Here is a 19707-nt window from a genome sequence, read left to right as displayed (position 1 = left end):
CTTTTAGATTACAGCTTTGGGGGAATCTGAGGAATGAAAGAGCTGCATTGGCTCCTACACCAACTGACGCAGCAGTCAGATAATTAGACGCACAGGGTGACCCCACGCCAGCATGTGTAATTGAACAAATGGATTAACAAAGGGTAAAGAAGAATGGGACCAGCATGTACTGAGGTCTCTTCTGTGCCACATGCTGGGCTAGATGCAGAACCATCAGTGAGTCAGATGATTCACATAATCACCCTGGAAGGGAGACCTCCCTTTTCATTTACATACCACACCTGTGCCAGATTCTGAGCGCTCTCCATCACACAGAACAGACTTGTTAGTTCTCACCCTATGTCTGAAGCTCTTCCCACACTGCCAGGGTAGCCCTTCAACACAGTGGATTAGACATGCAAACAGGAATCGTTTATGAAAAGATCAGGGCTCTACTAAGGAACAGCATTGCACTTGACAACCGTAAAATGATCAAAATACCACTTGCTGTGGTTGATAGAAATGAATCATTCTGCTCAGTTTTTCAAGCTCTGTGGATATTGGTTAATTTAAAAAGGATTATTTGTTTCTTTTTTACCTTCAGTACGCTTTAAGAATCATTTAAACTACGTTTTGTCTGTCCCAGTGGTCATCTCTATGAATATCACAGTTTCTTAAACTGTTGCAGGTGACTGAGGAGGGTTAGGATTAAGCTGACACAGACACGTAGATCAGAAAGAGTCAAAATATGCTATGATAGTATTAGCTGATGAACCAGCCCATGTCATTTAACATTAAACTTTATTGTTTAGATTATTATTGTCCATATATTATATGAATTATGGGTAATAGTAGCTAGTTATGAATTTATTGAAATAATTTTTCTCTGTGAAGCTAAAGAATAAATGAAAGCATATATATTATATTTATAAAAGGTTAGTTCTACTTATATATATAACACTTTTTTTTGATACAGGCTGTTACTGTATAATCCAAACTGGATTTGAATTCACAATCTTTGACTCTGTATCTTAAATGCTAGGATTATGGGCCCAGGTCACCATGCCAGGCACACATAAAATATATATACTCCATTTCTTCTGCCTCAATGAGAAAAGTTATTTTAATAAAAGCACAAGTAACTAATATTTCCTGTGTTTCTATGTTCAGACAAAGTAAAAATGGATGTTAAATGACACAGGCTAGCTACTTTCCTATCTGGACTTTTGCTATTACGTTGTGATACCAAACTCTTAAATACAGTTTATTAAACACATATCACACGTTACTGCAATCGAGCCTTGGAGAAGTGGGCACTCTCCACTCTATATCAAAGAGAACACATGGTCTAATGAAATTATCCAGATTGGACAACCATCTCACCTAGACATATACTCTGTGTATATCTACAATCAAAGCTCACGATTTTGACTATGCTCCATATGGTTTGTAATCAAATGTTATTTAAAGGATTTGCTTAATTTGTGTGTGTGTGTGTGTGTGTGTGTGTGTGTGTGTGTGTGTGTGTGTGCCTGTCAAGGCCGTAGGCATCAGATCCTCTTTGAGGGGCTTGAGTTACAGGCAGTTATGAGCTACCTATTGTGAGTTCTAGGGACGGAATGGAGCCCCTCTGCAAGAGCAGTATGTACTCTGAAGCTCTGTGCCATATCTCCAGACCCCTTAGTTAAGATTTAAGAGAGAATGATTGAGTTTTGTTTTCTAGTTCAGAAAATTTTGTCTCCTGTTTATTTATTTACTCATTTATTTATTCCTTTACAGGGAACCAAAGTCCTTCAGATGTTCATGTGGTACCTGAATCCACGGCAAGTCTTTGATCTTTCTCAGGAAGGGCCAAAAGATGCGTAAGTCTGGAAACCTCCCTCTCCCCATGGGCCTTCTGAATTTTAGGCAAGTGAGGACCCTAGGATTGGGGGGGGGGTCAAGGTTATTTATTATCTCATGATCTGCTGAAGTGTTTCCTGTTCACCTCTTAATAACTTTCTTACCTGTATTTTGCTTTGCTTGAAACCTTCTAATGCCCCACCCACCCACTGTCACTGCATTAGTTTCCATCAAACCACTGTCTGATCAATTGTGGGGTCAGTGCTCACTTCTCCAGTGCTTGCTGTGTGTATGTGTGTGTGTGTGTGTGTGTGTATGTGTGTGTGTGTGTGTGTGTGTGTGTGTGTGTATGAATGCATCCAGAATGTTTATGTGGGGGTAATGGAGAAAGGAGAAGAAAGAAGAGAGAGGAGAAGGAAAGAGAGGGAAAGATGGATAGAAAGGTGGATGGATGGAGGGAGAGAGGGAGGGAGGGAGGGAGGGCAGGAAGGGGTGGGAGGTATTCAGATAAACCAATTCTAGCTTTGGGTGCTACAGTTCAGTGGGACAAGCATTTTAATTTCTCTTCCACCCCCTCTCTGTATTTATGTGTTTGGTTAGAAGTGTTGAAGATGGGGTCTAGATGTACATGACCCCACATGGTGAGAAAGAGCAGGGGTGTTGACATTATTGTTTGCTTCCCTGTCCTAGACCCATTACATTGCTAAGATGGTTCTGATGACGCGAGGCGGCAGTTATTTTTGATAAAAGTGATGACGGAGTGAACGACTTGTCAATATGAATGGTCTCTAGAAAATGGCATTCATATACAAAATGGCTAAATTAAATATTTTAAACTTGTAAGGAAATAAGAATCATGGATAAGTTTCTATCATTCCCTGACTCTGCATTTCTTCCCCACCAAGGTCTTCTGTAAGACTTCCTTAATGTTTGTTAAAGAACCGCCTCTTGACTTTAAAGTAAAAATCTGCTTCCCTGGCTTGTGGTCATTTGGATTTTATATTTATTAAGATTTTTGTATGACTTCAGTTATACCTTATGCAGATGTTTCATAAGGATCATAGCAGGACAAGAAATTTTCTCAGTAAAACCCACACTATTAGTATAAGTAGATGGTGGTTTCCAGAGCAGAGTTGCCGACACCTGCCTTCAGCAGGAGGCTTCGCAAGACATAATGACTATGTTTCTTGAGATCCAATCAGAAAGATAAAATGATCTGACCCCAGGCAGGCACATTCAAAGTAAAGACAAGCCCGTGGACTTACCCTACCTCAGACTGGCAGGGAGAAAAGGCTGAGCGAGTGGGTAACTAAGGTACATCCTGTAGGAAGGACAATGGCGAGCCTTCTCCATCTTTCTGAAATTTTCCAGGATTAAGAGTGGAAAGTGTGGATTCAAAAGATAAGTAGACCCAGGAAAAGCCAATCAAAATTAAATAAGGAGGAAACACATAAAGATTACTGATTATCAGTTAATTAGGTGTTTCTCTGAGAAAGGAGAAGGAAGAGTGATAGGAAATGGAGAAGAAGAAAAGAAGTAAAAAGCTAAAGAGGAAGATAATGTGAATTGTCAGGATGGTGGAGAATCATGAGAAGACTGGAGGATACTCCAGTTCCCATCCCAGTGCTGGTCATGGGACACCAGTGTCTGCTTCAGATCCCGTTGTGGGAGTCGGTTTGCCATGGTCCTTTGGTTAATGGGTAGATCACAGTGTCCTTGGTGGGTAGTACCCATTCATTTTGCCCCGTGGTACCTCTCTGCAGAGAACAATGTGCTTACCTTGTCCTCCATTTCCTCTCCAGGCTGGAGTTATACAGGAAGGTACCAAATCTGAGAATTCTGGCCTGTGGTGGGGATGGAACGGTAGGTCCTTGAAAGAGAATCTGTTCACTTCCTTACCCATCTATCTTCCTGACTGGGTTTCCTGTGGGAGACTTCTTTCTTCAGCCCGTGTCTTTGCAGCACCCCCACATGAATCCCTGTCTGCTGAGAGTCATCACACCTAAAGCTGAGAAGGGCTTAGCTGTCCTCATGGGTACACTCAGCCTTCTCAGTCCTCATGGGTGCACACTCAGCCTTCCACAGTCCTCATGGGTGCACACTCAACCTTCTCAGTCCTCATGGGTGCACACTCAGCCTTCTCAGTCCTCATGGGTGCACACTCAACCTTCTCAGTCCTCATGGGTGCACACTCAACCTTCTCAGTCCTCATGGGTGCACACTCAGCCTTCTCAGTCTTCATGGGTGCACACTCAGCCTTCCACAGTCCTCATGGGTGCACACTCAGCCTTCTCAGTCCTCATGGGTACACTCAGCCTTCTCAGTCCTCATGGGTGCACACTCAACCTTCTCAGTCCTCATGGGTGCACACTCAGCCTTCTCAGTCTTCATGGGTGCACACTCAGCCTTCTACAGTCCTCATGAGTACACTCAGCCTTCTCAGTCCTCGTGGGTGCACACTCAGCCTTCTTAGTCCTCATGGGTGCACACTTAGCCTTCTCAGTCCTCATGAGTGCACACTCAGCCTTCTACAGTCCTCATGAGTACACTCAGCCTTCTTAGTCCTCGTGGGTGCACACTCAGCCTTCTCAGTCCTCATGGGTGCACACTCAGCCTTCTACAGTCCTCATGAGTACACTCAGCCTTGTTAGTCCTCATGGGTGCACACTCAGACTTCTCAGTCCTCATGGGTGCACACTCAGCCTTCTCAGTCCTCATGAGTGCACACTCAGCCTTCTACAGTCCTCATGAGTACACTCAGCCTTCTACAGTCCTCATGGGTGCACACTCAGCCTTCTCAGTCCTCATGGGTGCACACTCAGCCTTCTACAGTCCTCATGGGTGCACACTCAGCCTTCTACAGTCCTCATGAGTACACTCAGCCTTCTCAGTCCTTATGGGTGCACACTCAGCCTTCTACAGTCCTTATGGGTGCACACTCAGCCTTCTCAGTCCTCATGGGTACACACTCAGCCTTCTACAGTCCTCATGAGTACACTCAGCCTTCTTAGTCCTCGTGGGTGCACACTCAGCCTTCTTAGTCCTCATGGGTGCACACTTAGCCTTCTCAGTCCTCATGAGTTCACACTCAGCCTTCTACAGTCCTCATGAGTACACTCAGCCTTCTTAGTCCTTGTGGGTGCACACTCAACCTTCTCAGTCCTCATGGGTGCACACTCAGCCTTCTACAGTCCTCATGAGTACACTCAGCCTTGTTAGTCCTTATGGGTGCACACTCAGACTTCTCAGTCCTCATGGGTGCACACTCAGCCTTCTCAGTCCTCATGAGTGCACACTCAGCCTTCTACAGTCCTCATGAGTACACTCAGCCTTCTCAGTCTTCATGAGTGCACACTCAGCCTTCTACAGTCCTCATGGGTGCACACTCAGCCTTCTCAGTCCTCATGGGTGCACACTCAGCCTTCTACAGTCCTCATGGGTGCACACTCAGCCTTCTACAGTCCTCATGGGTACACACTCAGCCTTCTACAGTCCTCATGAGTATACTCAGCCTTCTCAGTCCTCATGGGTGCACACTCAGCCTTCTACAGTCCTCATGGGTGCACACTCAGCCTTCTCAGTCCTCATGGGTACACACTCAGCCTTCTACAGTCCTCATGGGTGCACACTCAGCCTTCTCAGTCCTCATGGGTACACACTCAGCCTTCTACAGTCCTCATGGGTACACACTCAGCCTTCTCAGTCCTCATGGGTGCACACTCAGCCTTCTACAGTCCTCATGGGTGCACACTCAGCCTTCTCAGTCCTCATGGGTACACACTCAGCCTTCTACAGTCCTCATGGGTGCACACTCAGCCTTCTCAGTCCTCATGGGTACACACTCAGCCTTCTACAGTCCTCATGGGTACACACTCAGCCTTCTACAGTCCTCATGGGTGCACACTCAGCCTTCTCAGTCCTCATGGGTGCACACTCAACCTTCTCAGTCCTCATGGGTGCACACTCAGTCTTCTCAGTCTTCATGGGTGCACATTCAGCCTTCTACAGTCCTCATGAGTACACTCAGCCTTCTTAGTCCTCGTGGGTGCACACTCAGCCTTTTTAGTCCTCATGAGTGCACACTCAGCCTTCTACAGTCCTCATGAGTACACTCAGCCTTCTTAGTCCTCGTGGGTGCACACTCAGCCTTCTCAGTCCTCATGGGTGCACACTCAGCCTTCTACAGTCCTCATGAGTACACTCAGCCTTGTTAGTCTTCGTGGGTGCACACTCAGACTTCTCAGTCCTCATGGGTGCACACTCAGCCTTCTCAGTCCTCATGAGTGCACACTCAGCCTTCTACAGTCCTCATGAGTACACTCAGCCTTCTTAGTCCTCATGGGTGCACACTCAGCCTTCTACAGTCCTCATGGGTGCACACTCAGCCTTCTCAGTCCTCATGGGTACACACTCAGCCTTCTACAGTCCTCATGGGTGCACACTCAGCCTTCTCAGTCCTCATGGGTACACACTCAGCCTTCTACAGTCCTCATGGGTGCACACTCAGCCTTCTCAGTCCTCATGGGTGCACACTCAGTCTTCTCAGTTCTCGTGGGTGCACACTCAACCTTCAGTCCTCGTGGGTACACACTCAGCCTTCTCAGTCCTCATGGGTACACACTCAGCCTTCTCAGTCCTCGTGGGTGCACACTCAGCCTTCTCAGTCCTCATGGGTACACACTCAGCCTTCTACAGTCCTCGTGGGTGCACACTCAGCCTTCTACAGTCCTCATGGGTGCACACTCAGCCTTCTTAGTTTTCATGGGTGCACACTCAGCCTTCTACAGTCCTCGTGGGTACACACTCAGCCTTCTCAGTCCTCATGGGTGCACACTCAGCCTTCTCAGTCCTACACCGTTTTCTGTTGCAGAGTAAGGAGGTTGTTTTCAGTGGAATAAAGGTTTTCACAGATGGTTAAATCCCTTTTGAAATACATGCTGACATATTTCCATTCACCCTTTCATAGGTGTCGTTTATTAATCAAATTTGTTTTTAAACCAATACATAAAAGCAAGAATACTACCACCAGCTCTTTGTCATTGTTAGTCATTCTTGAGAGTAGTTTCTTACTAAAACAAAATGCTGCCTCATCGTGGGTTTGATTAACTTTCCCCCATAGAAAAGTTTATTGCGATTGCCCCTTTTAAATTGGGTTGTGTTTCTGTGATTGAGTTTTTTAGTTCCTTGTTCAGTCTGGATATTAATCCTTTGTCAGATGTATAGTTTGTAAAACAAACAAACAAACAATTGAATAAATATATAACATTGATAAACAAGACTCGCAGTTGTTGCTCAGTTTATGCCTGATGACATCATAGACTGATAGTAATATGAGGGAATCTGAAGATTCCCTATGCAAGCAGAATATGGGTCCTGGGGTCAAACTCAGGTCACCAGGCTTGTGTGTCAAGCACTTTACTCACTGAGACATCTACCAGGATCACCCTGCCCTTCCCTTGACTGCTTGTCTTAGTTTTTTTTCATTTTTAATTTAACATTTAGCTTTTAATTTTGCTGTTAATTTTCAGAAATTCTGTTTGTTTGTTTGCTTCTTTCTTTTCTGTTTTCTTGTTTGTTTATGGTCCAATGAATGAGATGGCTCAGCAGGTAAAGGCACTTTCTGCCAAACCGGATGACCTGAGTTCAGTTCCTGGGACCCACATGGTAGGGGGAGGATATGACTCTCAAAAGTTGGCCTCCATCTTTCACATGCAAATTGTGGCACATTCAAGGAGCACATTCATATTCGTATTCATTCATATTCTCTCTCTCCCCCACTCCCTCCCCTTCTTTCAAACTCTCTCACAAACTAAATAAATAAAAAATTAAAATTCTTTCATCTTTGTTAAGTTTCCCTCTGCTTTTACTTGAGTTTCCTCAAAACAGCTCTTTTTAAATTCCCAGTTGAAAATGTTGCTCACACCAATTACTATGGTTACTCTCTCATGCTTTATTTTCACGGTGGGTGAAGCTGTGGTCTCCTGACAGCTCTTGGTGATGGTTGGTGACGTCATCTGAGCATTGACGATTTAGGCTCTTGTTCCAGGCTTTGCACCTTGCTTTTGCTTGTGCCTTTCCTTGGAGAAACTCTCCCCCAACCTCTGCAGTGGCTTTTGCTATTTCAGTATCAGAGGATTGGTTCCCGCGTTCACCATCGGTGCGTTGTCCCAGTTGTAACACGAGAGGGCAGTCTAAGCCCATGTTTCATCCTATTCACCTGGTACATAGTTTAGCTTGAGCTAATTATTGAGCCAAATTATAACCTAAAAAGAGTCACCGACTCCCAAGCCTTTCTGTAGATCTGGGCTTCACCTAAACACCTTATTCACAGCAACTTGCCTGTGCTCACAGAGAGACTGGTATCAGGCCCTTGGTCACTCATGCTGCAAAACTGTTTTATACGATGAACCCACAGCTCTTCAAGACAGCCCTGAAGTAACACCAAGGTCCATGATGCTATGAGTTGTGAATGGTTGACATAGACTTATGGCCTAAGACAACTAGAACCAGCTAAAGCTGGTGCTGGCCCAAATAGAAGTCTGATAGACTGGGGCCATATGTCTCCATTGGCACCAAGGTAGGTCTAGAGGCCATTTTGCTACCACAGGCCTGGGAGTGGAAGCTTTTAAATCTTTCTCAGTGTCACGGCTGGCACTGGGTTCTAAGACCTAGTGCTGGACTAATTTATCATCAGCAACTAGAATCTTACTCCACACTAGGCTGGTCAAGGTTGGAGTAGTGTTGGTTAAAGTAGTTTCTAATGGCAGTTTGGGTTGTACTTAAGTCCCCAAGCTCAAAGGGCCAGTACAGTCTCAGGTGTGAGGCTCATACCACAGCCAGAAGGGATGTGGCCAGTATGAGTCTTTCATAGCGAGGCTCAAGGTAAGTGGCTAGCACCAGTGGTGCTGATGCAGGGCTAGGGCTTCATCCTTGAGCACTGGCTTGGGGATGGGCTGTGTTTAAATCTGAGGTCAGAGACTGTGCCTTGTCCGCTAGGACTGACACTAAGCTGGGTCACCCCAGAGTCTTACAAACATAGGGGTCTGTGAAATCTTGGGACATCTCAGGCCATTTCTAAGGTTTAGTCTGCCCCTCTGGAGTACTGGTCTGTTTCAGATGGGGCATTATTGGTGAGCTCTAACCTGGTTATGGGTCTTTTGATTTTTGCCGGGTGTTAAAAGCCATTGTTGGAGGCTTAGTGCTGAGCTCTAAGGCAAAGACCTGTGCTAGCTTTCATACCCCACCAGCAGGTTGAGTCTGTCTCTGTTTCTGCCTGAGGTTGGAAAGCAGAGTAGTAGTGGAGGTGGCCAGCTCCTCACTAGGGCAGACTAGCAGCTCACTTCCTGAGAACTGACCTACAGCGGGAGTTGGGGGCTCTTTCTCTTACATCTGGTTTCACTCTGGTGAGACTGATACTGGGTTTCAAGTCTAACTTAATTTCCTTCCCTCCTTCCAAGTGAGGCTAGCTTTCTCCCCAGCACTTGGAATTGACCCCTTCCTGTCTTCTTGAGCTGAGACCAGATACTGTGACATCTCTCCAGAGTTGTTAGCTTCTGTGAGGACAGTGTGGTGCACGACAGCTTTTCAAACTACGATGTTGGTGACGAGATGATCACTGGAGAATTTTACCTAGCCACTGTCTTTGCCATGTTGCTGTTTGCTCTTAAAAATTCATCACCTTTAATAAGAAGAAATATGTAGTTTCTATTGAAATTCTGTGCTCGTTGTTGTTGTTGAAAGTAAAATGTAGAAACATCGGATAATATTGTGTTGCCTCAGAGGTTAATTCATTTCATTGGCATTTATTATTTTTTATTTGTGTGTGCATGCTCATGTATGTATGTGTAGGTACGCATGTAGAGGTCAGAGGCCAACCTCAGGCATTTTCCTCAGTTCCTTTCCACCTATTCATCCTCCTCAACCCTTAAAAACAGAGCCTCTCACCGAACAATAGCACGTTGTTTTGGCTGACTGGATGGCTAAGAAACCCCAGGATCTTTGTGCCCCTCCGTTCCCCATCCCAATGCAGAGGTGCATCCAATGCACCACCAACTACATCCTACATTTTATGGGAACTGGGGTTCCAACTCACGTCCTCATGCTGGTGCAGCAAGCATTGTACCCACTAATCCACCTCCCCAGCACCTCATAGGTATTTATTCTTGAGGAAAGTATAGAATTGGTCTAAATTCTATTCTTAGATGCCCATGTTTATCATGTCTCACTTATATCTCCACTTGGCCTCTGTCTTCATGTACTTAGCAAAGGTGAGGATAATCAGGGCAGTGTGTACCTTTCTTCTGGATTTGGAGTCTGGTGTCTCACAATCTAAGAATGCTTTATGGGCTATCACTGGTTTTCTCTTCATCTCCCTTATTAGGATGTTTTATTCTTAAAGGTAGCAACTGAATCTCCTCTCTGAGGCCGGGGAGCCCTCCCAGGACACCACACTGGATGCATAGTATACGCTAGTGAATGAAAATGGAATAGGGTGTATCAGTGGTTCTTTTGGTCCATCAAGACGCTTGGTGGAATAGCCTAGTTGAGAAAATAGTGTTTGCCATTCGTCAAGATTTGCAATTATTAGCTTGTAAAATTCTTTATGTCTTGTAGCATAAAAGAAAAACATATGTGCTTTAAGTGTGTGTGCTGGTCCGTTTTCATCAACTTGACAGAAGCCAAGACATGTCTGGGAATAGGGAATCTTAATTGAGAACATGCTTACATCAGAATGGCCTGTAGGCATGTCTGTGAGATATTGTCTTGATTAATGATTGGTGTGGGAAGGCCCAGCCCACTATGGGCAGGGCCACTCCTGGATAGATGGTCCTAGGTTGTATAAGAAAGCAGGCCTCGCAAACCACAGGGAGCAAGCCAATAATCTATACTCCTTCTTGGTCTATGCATCAATTACTGCCTCCAGGTTGCTGCCCTCTTTGAGTTCCTGTCAGGGCTTCCCCCAAGGATGGATTGTGATTGACATATGTAAGCTAAATAAACCTTTTCCTCCCTCAAGTTGCTTTTGGTCATGGTGTCTTTCACAGTAATAGATAACAAAACCACCCTGTCTTTTCCAAATTGTATTTTGTAATGGATTTCTCCCCACAATGCCTGTTAAATCTGCAGTGGTTACAGGTTACAGGTTCTACAGAGATATGTTTAGGGATATGTTAGCACAGGAGTGGAAAGGTCGTGGCCCCTTTCCTTTCTATTCTAAGGGTCATAGCTGATGTCCAGAATAGATGACAAGCAAGCAGGGAAAATTGTGGCGAATTTATTTAATCCGAGTTTCATTGACATTAAGTCTGGGGACTTAAAGATGCAGGGACGATGAATTGCTCCTCTGCTTAGATTTGATGAGGACTAATGGTTCTGGGCTGAAGGGGGATGCCCAGCAAGGATGCATGTTCAGATCCTTCTTGGACTCTGTAGCCTTCCTTCCTCCCAGGCGTGGGGCAGGAGCCCTTCTGCATGTGGCCCTTATGCTCTACTGTCAGAAAGGCAGGGGGAAGTTAGAGTTGTATTTTTAAGCTCTATGGACTTAGGGAAAGGGGTTCTAGCTTATAAGTCACCTTGGAGAGGAGGGATTCTGATTTCTGTGACTCACCGTGGGGAAGAGTGAGGGTCAACAGACAGGAAAGTCAGAGTGAAATCTTTGCTTTCTGTGTCTTTCATTTCAAAGCACTCAACATGCCAGAGTGAGGACAGGCTACCATTTTCCAAGTTCCAACACTAGAATAGAATTTTACCAGCTTCTTATATTAAGAATTATATCCAGATGACTCCTCCGGTGCTAGATACAGAATGTTCTTTGTAGTGTCACCAACTTCCAGGTTGACTATGTTTAATGAAAGGTGAAACTCGTTATGAGTTGGCTGCAGTTATCTTCCTTACCTTAGAATCTACTGATCTTCTGTTGTGACTTCAGCTCCCTGCCCTCCTCTCTTCTCCTTGAAGTGTCAGTGACAGCCAGATAGAACTGGAGGACATGTCTGGTGATGCGGACTCAAGTTCTTTATTAGCTCAAATCCATATGCATAGCCTACTTATGATTCCTAAGCTTCAGCTCCTTACTGACTAGTGAGCCTCACATCCCAACCCCCCTACCCCATATCCCCCTGCTGCACCCCCCCATCCTCACCCTTTGTTGTTTCCTCTACTAGGCAGATGCATATAAGAAGCACAGTGTTAGGTCATGTAGTACTGAACCGTTCTCCACAACCAGGTAAATGTTTTGAACAATAGGATTTCAATGCTTACATGATAGGACAACAGCCAAGCCCAACCCTTCTGAGATAGTTATGGACCTTCAGCTAACCCTGAAGAAAACTGAAAAAAGGCAAAAGAAGAGATGGAAAGTTAGAAGTTTGTTCTGTCCAGAAAACAAGGGTTTCAAGTCACAGCGGCTGCTAAATTTTACAAGGAGACTGAACAATTGACATTCCTTGGAGACCAGGAAATAATGGTATCTTCAAGAAAGCAATCTCGGGCTGGAGAGATGGCTCAGAGGTTAAGAACATTGACTGCTCTTCCAGAGGTCCTGAGTTCAATTCCCAACAACCACATGGTGGCTCACAACCATCTGTAATGAGATCTGGTGCCCTCTTCTGGCCTGCAGTCATACATGCTGTATACCTAATAAATAAATCTCTTTAAAAAAAAAGCAAGCAAGCAAGCAAGCAATCTGAATAGGGCATTTGGAAACATAAACCAAACCAAAACCAAACCAAACAAACCCCAAACCCAGAGTGGTGGGCGTAACTGAGTCATGTTGTGAGGAGCTGCTGCTAGCCAGATTCAGCCCGGGCACTCAGTGTCCCGACCTTCCTGAGCTGCTGTCTCTTGCTCCCTCCACTGCTCTAGTGAGGTCTTTCCCGCCATCTTCTCATCATATACACCGCAGTTAATGGCTGCTACACAACACTGAGCATTTCATAATGTGCTGGGTTCCTTTTCCTCTTAGGGACTTCGTCTGTGTTCCTAACTTTGGTTGTCTTGTTGTATCTCACAATACACAAGTAATTTGTGCGTGGGGTCCATGGCCACTTGTGATGGTCATGTCTAAAAGGAAAGCAATACAGTTCCCCTCGGGTTGGAGCACCTCAGAGACTCATCATTTTTGTCAGCAATGGCATCTATGGTCCTATCACTGAGAATAAAACTTGAATTATCGACCTTAAATAAACTCGGTTTTACTTCATCTTCCCAGGTTAAAATGAGGCATCTGTGAAGACATAGGAGGTTTATGAAATGTTTATCATATGTGATAACTGGTTCAGAATGTGAAATTTTAAACATTTTTATGTGTATGAATGTTGTACAGGCCTGCAGGTATGCCTGTACACCATGGTTCATGCCTGGTGATGGCTGGAGCCAAGGCATCGGCTCCCCTGGAACTGGGTTATGGATGGTTGTGAGCAGCTGTGTGGGTGCTAGGGACCAAACCCTGGTCCTCCAGAAGAGCAGCCAGTGTCCTTAATTACTGAGACCTCTCTCCAGCCTCTGGAATGTAGAGCTTTTTATTTTGCATGGAGGCAGAATTTATATAACGAGACAGCCTAGTGGATCCACAAGGGAAATTGCAAGCTTTATAAGCAAGTAGAGTCTAATTCTCCAACGTGTTGGGTACATATTTGACATGAGGTATGCACCTTCAGTTAGTGAGCACATCTGTCACTGTAGATGCTGTCAGGATTCTGCAGAGTGGTGACAAGACTCAAGGAGGAATCACAGATGGGACATTGCTGGCTGCTGCTGCTGCTGTTGCCATATTAACTAACCATGTCAAGTGTGCAACATGTTGTGTAATGTGAAATTTGTCTTATTTTGGGAAAGGGTTTTCAGGCTGCAGTATCAGTTATTTTGATTGTATGTTAATAAAACATACAAGGGAGAGAGGGTGATCTCTCCTCCCAAAATGCACTTGGGAGTAGATATGGAAGAGGTGGCTTTTCCACTATTTCTGTGATGCTGTAAATTTACAAAGATGACTGTTGAGATCTCTAAGGTTCCTCTAAGCCAGAGGTACAGTAGCTCAGAACACTGTTGTGCAGGGGTATTATGGGTAAACCATATTTGTAGTTTGACTTTCTCTAGGAGGCATTTTAAGAGGAACATGAAAAAGAATTGGCAAATTTTGTTTCATATTTCATTTAAGATTGATAGAAAACACCCCAACATGCAAAATATGAATGTACTGTGACCTATTTTATGTGCTGTTTTCAGTGTCTTTGAAATCTGACTGATACTGCAGATAGGCAACCCATCCAGTTTGGATCTGCTGTTCAGTGGCCAGTGGCTTCGTCTTTGGATAGTTCAGTCGTGGTCTCTTTGAACTGGTTTGCCTAAATCAGAGGTGCATAGGTATGTGTCAGAGGCTATAGTTCCCTCTTTGATCCCTAGGCTGAGAAAAAACTCAAGAGTATTCAGAAACTTTCATGCTTAGAAACTAGAAATAATCACTGTTCAGCCAAGTTGTATATACGTGTCTACTTTTGATTCTACCACACTGCCCAATGCCCTGTGATGGTTACTCGGCTTACATATGAAAGTGTACATGAACTCAGCTACTTCGGCCACAGGCATCCCAACTGTGGCTCCCTATAGAATGACCTGTGAACTCTGCCCTTCTGGCTCCTGACTTTGGGGAAGTAGGTGGGATCATCAGTTCAGCTTTAGTTATTCTAGAGTCTTATTAAATATCTACAATTAGGTCGACATTTGCCATTCATTTCACACTTACTTCTTGTTCATTTTACTCTCCTAGATCAAGAGTTGTAGGTGGCCCCTATTTCTGGGTGGGTGGGAGTACAGGGCAGAAATTATATAGACAAGACCGTGACAGGGCCTCCTTTCCTCCCTGGGCCTCTGTCTCTCTCTATTCCACCCTCACATGAGAAAGCACATGCTGTGTCCTCAGCATGCCTTAGGGAGTGGATGGATGTCCTAAATCTATACTTTGTTTTGTCTTGATGTTTTTTTCCTGGTTTGATTTTAATCAAATTTCTTTAGACTTCGTGGTAAGCTGTGAAGTTCATAAATTAAAAGTTAACATATAAAATATTAAAAGAAAAATGATAGTTTAGCTCTCCCTTGGCCTTCCTGGGTGACTGGTTTTAGGACCCCTTATAGACAATAACTTGGCTGACGCACAGTCCTTCATGTAAAATGATGTAACATTTGTGTGGAACCTACATATATTCTTGTATACATGTCCAATCATCTCTAGGCTATGCATAACCCCTTATGCCATGCAAATAGCTGCAGTTTTAGGGAACAATGACAAGAAAACTTGTCCCTGCATTATAGACATGAATGTTTGCTTGAAAACTTTAGTCCACAGTGTTTTAAATCCTGGATACAGAACCTTCAGAATCTAGGGTCTCGATACAGAGGGTTAAGGCAGACTGTGTACCTGTCAGAGTCCAGTGTCATGCCTTGCTTTTCTTTGAGAGTGGAGGAATGTCGCTGTCATTCTCCCTTGATCTCCCAATACATGTGTCCTTCATTCTTTTCTGCTGCATACCAGGCAGTCACCGTACGCCTGTTCCATTAGAGGAAAATGTCAGTTCACTGTCATCCACACTCCGCAGTCCCATCTAATGTCAGTGCACCGTGGAAGGCAGAGATTACTTGGTGTCCTTCTGTGACAGCTAGAGCTGAGCGCAGGCAGGTGGTGGCAGCATTGGCCAGCTGCTGCTGCAGTGCCGTGCCTGTTCAGGCACGAGGTGAGGCAGGGGGACCTGGTGTTCTCAATCTGTCAGTCCTGCTGCTCCTAATGAAGGAAGGGCAGGACTCTGTAAATTGGAAATATTTGGGCTCAATCAGGATGACTTTCTGGGGAAAATATATTAAGAGCTGTGTGTTGCACTGAATTAAATAATGAATTGGAAGAGTGCTTGCTAGTGGGCTGGCACAGATAATTTGGGGTACATTAAAGCCCAATAAAATGGGGAACCTATGTGAAAGCTGGTAGTCTTTGGGATCACGGCAACAGTAGGCCTCTGATTACAACCAGGGAGGCACCCCCCCCCAAAAAAAAAAGAAAAAACAGCTTTAGGGCCTGAAGATCTTTTATATAATTTTGTTTTGCTTTCATCGGGACAAACACTTAGGGTGTTACCCATGATCCTTCATTTCTCCTGCCACTTTGGCATATTTGTGTCCATCTCTTTCTGATGGCCACTACTGTTGCCGGAAAGCTTGGCTTCTGGTGTTATTTTTAGTTTGCAAAAAATAGACTTTGCGGTTTAAAGACAGGTGAGGGTGAGGCTGATTTTCAAGTTTAGGGCTCAACTTTCTTCAAGTAGAGTAGTGGGAAGATGGCATTTGGCTTCTAGGCAATGACCTTCACTGGTGAAGTAAGAGGACGGGAATGAAAGTAGAGCTGGATGTAGCAGCCAATGTTAGTTTGCATTTCTTACTTGTCAGCCATGCTCAATGCAAAGTCTACATGTTAATGAAGAAAATGACAGTCAAGTGCAGGCGCAGTTGCTTTCTGTTTTACAGACGAGAAAGTGCTAGGTGACTTGTCCACTCCAGTACCCACTGGAGCTTGGTTCAATGCCAGTGTCTCATTCTGGTTCCTGTGCCCTCTGCCCCACTACTGTGCTGCCTTCTGGGCAACTGGATGTTGAATAGTAACAGCGTACTTCTTGGAAAGGGGAAAAAAAGTGTTTGGGACTGCTCCAAGAGTAGATGCTGATTCACCTCAGCCAGAGGGCCGTCTGTGTAACAGTGGGCATCCCTGAGAATAGCAAGACAATAAAAGTGTTGTAAGAGGTATGTGATGCCATTCAGTGATAATGGTAACAAGGAAATACAAGATGGGCTGCTTGTAGTCAAGGAAAACTATTCGATCAATGAAGGAGATTGAAATATACACATGCACACATACACACAGGTGCATGCACACATGCATGTGGACATACACATACACAAATGCACATACAGGTGCATGCACATACATAACACATGCACATGCAGTTTGTAAAGGAAAAACGTTTTTTTGTGTGTGCAATTCTGAGGAATTATGCTTAGTCCTTTTGAGACAAGGGTATGAAATCCACAAGCCCCCAGGGCTCTGTGTGGAGCTGAACGCAGATCAAGCAGAGCTCTTGGGAAACTCTTTTGAGAAAGCAGACGGCAGCTGAGCCTAAGAAGGTTTGATTGGCAACTGTTCTACTCATCACAGGAAGTCAGGTGACACTTCTCAAAGTCATTTGTAACTTTGCAGTTGGTGGCTAATCCTCTTACTTTTCCATCCCTTTCCGTGTGAGCCTTCCGGTGATTTGGAGTTTTCTTTGGAGGCTCACGTTCAGAGGCAGGTGTTTGCTTTTCACTTCCTATCTCTGTTTAGTTTTCTTACAGAGCAGCTTAAGAGTTAGTTACCAGACAAGAGCAGGGTTTGCTGTAAGTGGTGAAGGCTTCCGTGCTGAGATCCTGGGAGGTGGGCCTCTTTGCCAGGCAGAGCCTTTCTCAGTTTCTACCAGACATAGCAAGCCACAGTTCTGCAGCCATGGCCTCAGGCAGTGGTCATCTGCACTCTGTCCCAGCCATCCTTTCTCCTGTCGAGGGCACTGTGCCAGTACAGCCTCCTACCAGCAGGGGGTGCATTCGTTCCTCATTATTAGATAAGGGCAAACTGGATTCCTCCACTCCTTCTAAGACCTGGAGACAGGCTGCCCCAAACCTTTACCTCACCTTTGACACTTTGTGTTTTGTCGAAAGGCCAAGAAGATATGTCTTTCTCACCTCATTCATCTGTCATTGCTGTATTTAGGGTAAAATCAGATGTTGTAAGGGTAAACTCATGTAACTATTCCCAAAGGAAATGGAGACATTGACCAACTGAAATAAGAACAATTTCTTGCTTAAATCTAAAGACGGAAAAGACCATCTCTCAGAGAAGTTTTGGGGAAGCTCCCACTTTCTTATCTGGATGAGTTGTTGAATTCAAATCTGAGTTCTACTGCATATCTACAGATCTGGTTTTTCTCTGTGCTGTTTCTGTCTGCCTTGAGCATTCTGAATGCTTGTGCCCTCTTTGGTGACTTCCACATGCTTTCTGAAGTTTCCTAGTGCTTTTAGCCCTCACTGTGTTTACAGTGCTTTTAGCGGTACTCAAACGATATCCACCACAGCTGTGAGAACCGGCTTAGCGCATGGAACACTTGACTGGGACTGTGTGCAAGAAGCACTCAAGAAACCTAGGTCACAATCTAAGGGTGGTCCATGTGTGCCTCTTGACACTTCTAAAGGTCTATATTTTTAGGGAATCACATTCAGCGAATGCCGTGGTGTGCCTTTCTAGAAAGTGAACCTGCGTCTGGGCTTCCATGGGTAGGTGGCGAGGTTTACATCCTGGGAAGGGGTCGCTGGAGGAGAAGGGATTTTAGACGAAGTTAAAGTTGGAACTACGCTTGCTCTGCCTTTGCATTTGCTGTGGAAAAATCCTGAGGTCTTTCTGGGTCTAGGTGAAAAATCTGCAGATCATCTGGACTTGATTCAACAACTTCTCCCCCCCCCCCCCCCAGCCCTTTTCCGTTTTCTTTCTGTGAGGTAGGAGTTACTATCACTCTGTTGCCAGGCTGGTCTTGAACTACTGGGTTCAAGCAATTCCCCTGCCTCAGGCTCCTGGGTAAATGGGACTACAGACGAGTGCTACCATGCCTAGCTGTGAATCATCTGTTTCTGACTCTCTCTAGTTCCAGAGTTGCCAAAATCACATATTGCTGCCTCTAAGATAGTCAGGCCGTTTCTAGAACTGAGTTTGGTATTAGCAATTTGTTTAGTAATTCCGTGGTGCTAGGAACTCCACATGGGGATTTGGGCGTGCCTAGCGGGTGATTTACCATTGAGCTATATCCCAGACACCTCCTTATTTTATTTTTTTCTTGAGATAGGGTCTTACACATTGCCTAGGCTAGTCTCACTCGCCATCTTCCTTCCTCAGCCTCCTGAGGAGTTCAGAATTGTAGGCATGTGCCAGCAGGCCCAGTTACACTCACCTCTTCATGAAAACTTGTTACCTTGCAGTAGTGATGAGACTATCCTCACTGGTGTTAGTCTTATCTAATTATGAATGGCAGTTTTAATGTATGAATGGTGTGACACTAATGCCACTCACCATTCAACTCTCTTATAAAGTGGAAACTAAAATTAAACTATCTTATAGAGTCATTTTATGTTAACATATTATTAATGGCTTCATTCTGACATTTTTTGAATTTTAATAACATGATTTGTTATTGCTCGGGGATAGCATGGAGATTATAAGCAGTGTACCATCTTTTATTGGTGTGAACTCTGAGGGCAGCCATTTTGTTTTATCTAGCATAGCCCAACTCATTAATCTCTGTATTTCAGCTGCTCTGCTCTGTTGTGCATGTAGTTGGCAGTGTTCATTAAATGCACTGCTAGCATGTTGTTTTAAAAAATCACAGCACTCATACAAGTATAGAGTAAAGATGTGCCACTATTTTGTTGAGCTCTTGAATGAACCAGTAAGACAATAAAGCTCTTCTATCAGAGAATAGGCCAAGAATTATATAGTTTATAGCAAGACTTTCTTTTCTAAGCTTGAGATAAAATTGGTTAGTATGCAATGGGGGAACTGAAGTCATTCATCACTTTTAAAGTAGCTCTTCATGACATTTGTAGTTCCACTGTGAAAGTCAGAGCTGAAAATGGGAGACCTATGGAACATGGGTCTGTGTGACATCATAAAGATTTGTAAGTTTCTTTTTGCTGTCTTTGGGTTTGGAGCTGTTTGTCTAAAATATAATATAGCTATATTCAAAGCATTATTTCTCCTAGAACAAAGATTAAGTGGGGCAGGTGATTCTAGTGTACAAGGGTATCCTTTCTGCCTAAATTTATATTAGA

At 44.4% G+C, this 19707-nt stretch overlaps 1 protein-coding gene across 1 annotated transcript in view; it reads left to right on the top strand.

Annotated features, from left to right (window-relative positions):
- Positions 1 to 19707, top strand: part of Dgki (diacylglycerol kinase iota) — a 391316-nt gene that overhangs the window by 199871 nt on the left and 171738 nt on the right. The window contains exons 11-12 of the mRNA XM_059257016.1: positions 1759 to 1841; positions 3624 to 3684. Coding sequence (XP_059112999.1) covers positions 1759 to 1841; positions 3624 to 3684 — 144 coding nt within the window. The remainder of the gene's footprint in view (positions 1 to 1758; positions 1842 to 3623; positions 3685 to 19707) is intronic.

Source organism: Peromyscus eremicus, chromosome 3, assembly GCF_949786415.1.
Source record: "Peromyscus eremicus chromosome 3, PerEre_H2_v1, whole genome shotgun sequence".
Lineage (NCBI taxonomy): Eukaryota > Metazoa > Chordata > Mammalia > Rodentia > Cricetidae > Peromyscus > Peromyscus eremicus.
Note: the sequence above shows the minus strand (reverse complement) of the source record. Positions and strands in the feature narration are given on the sequence as shown.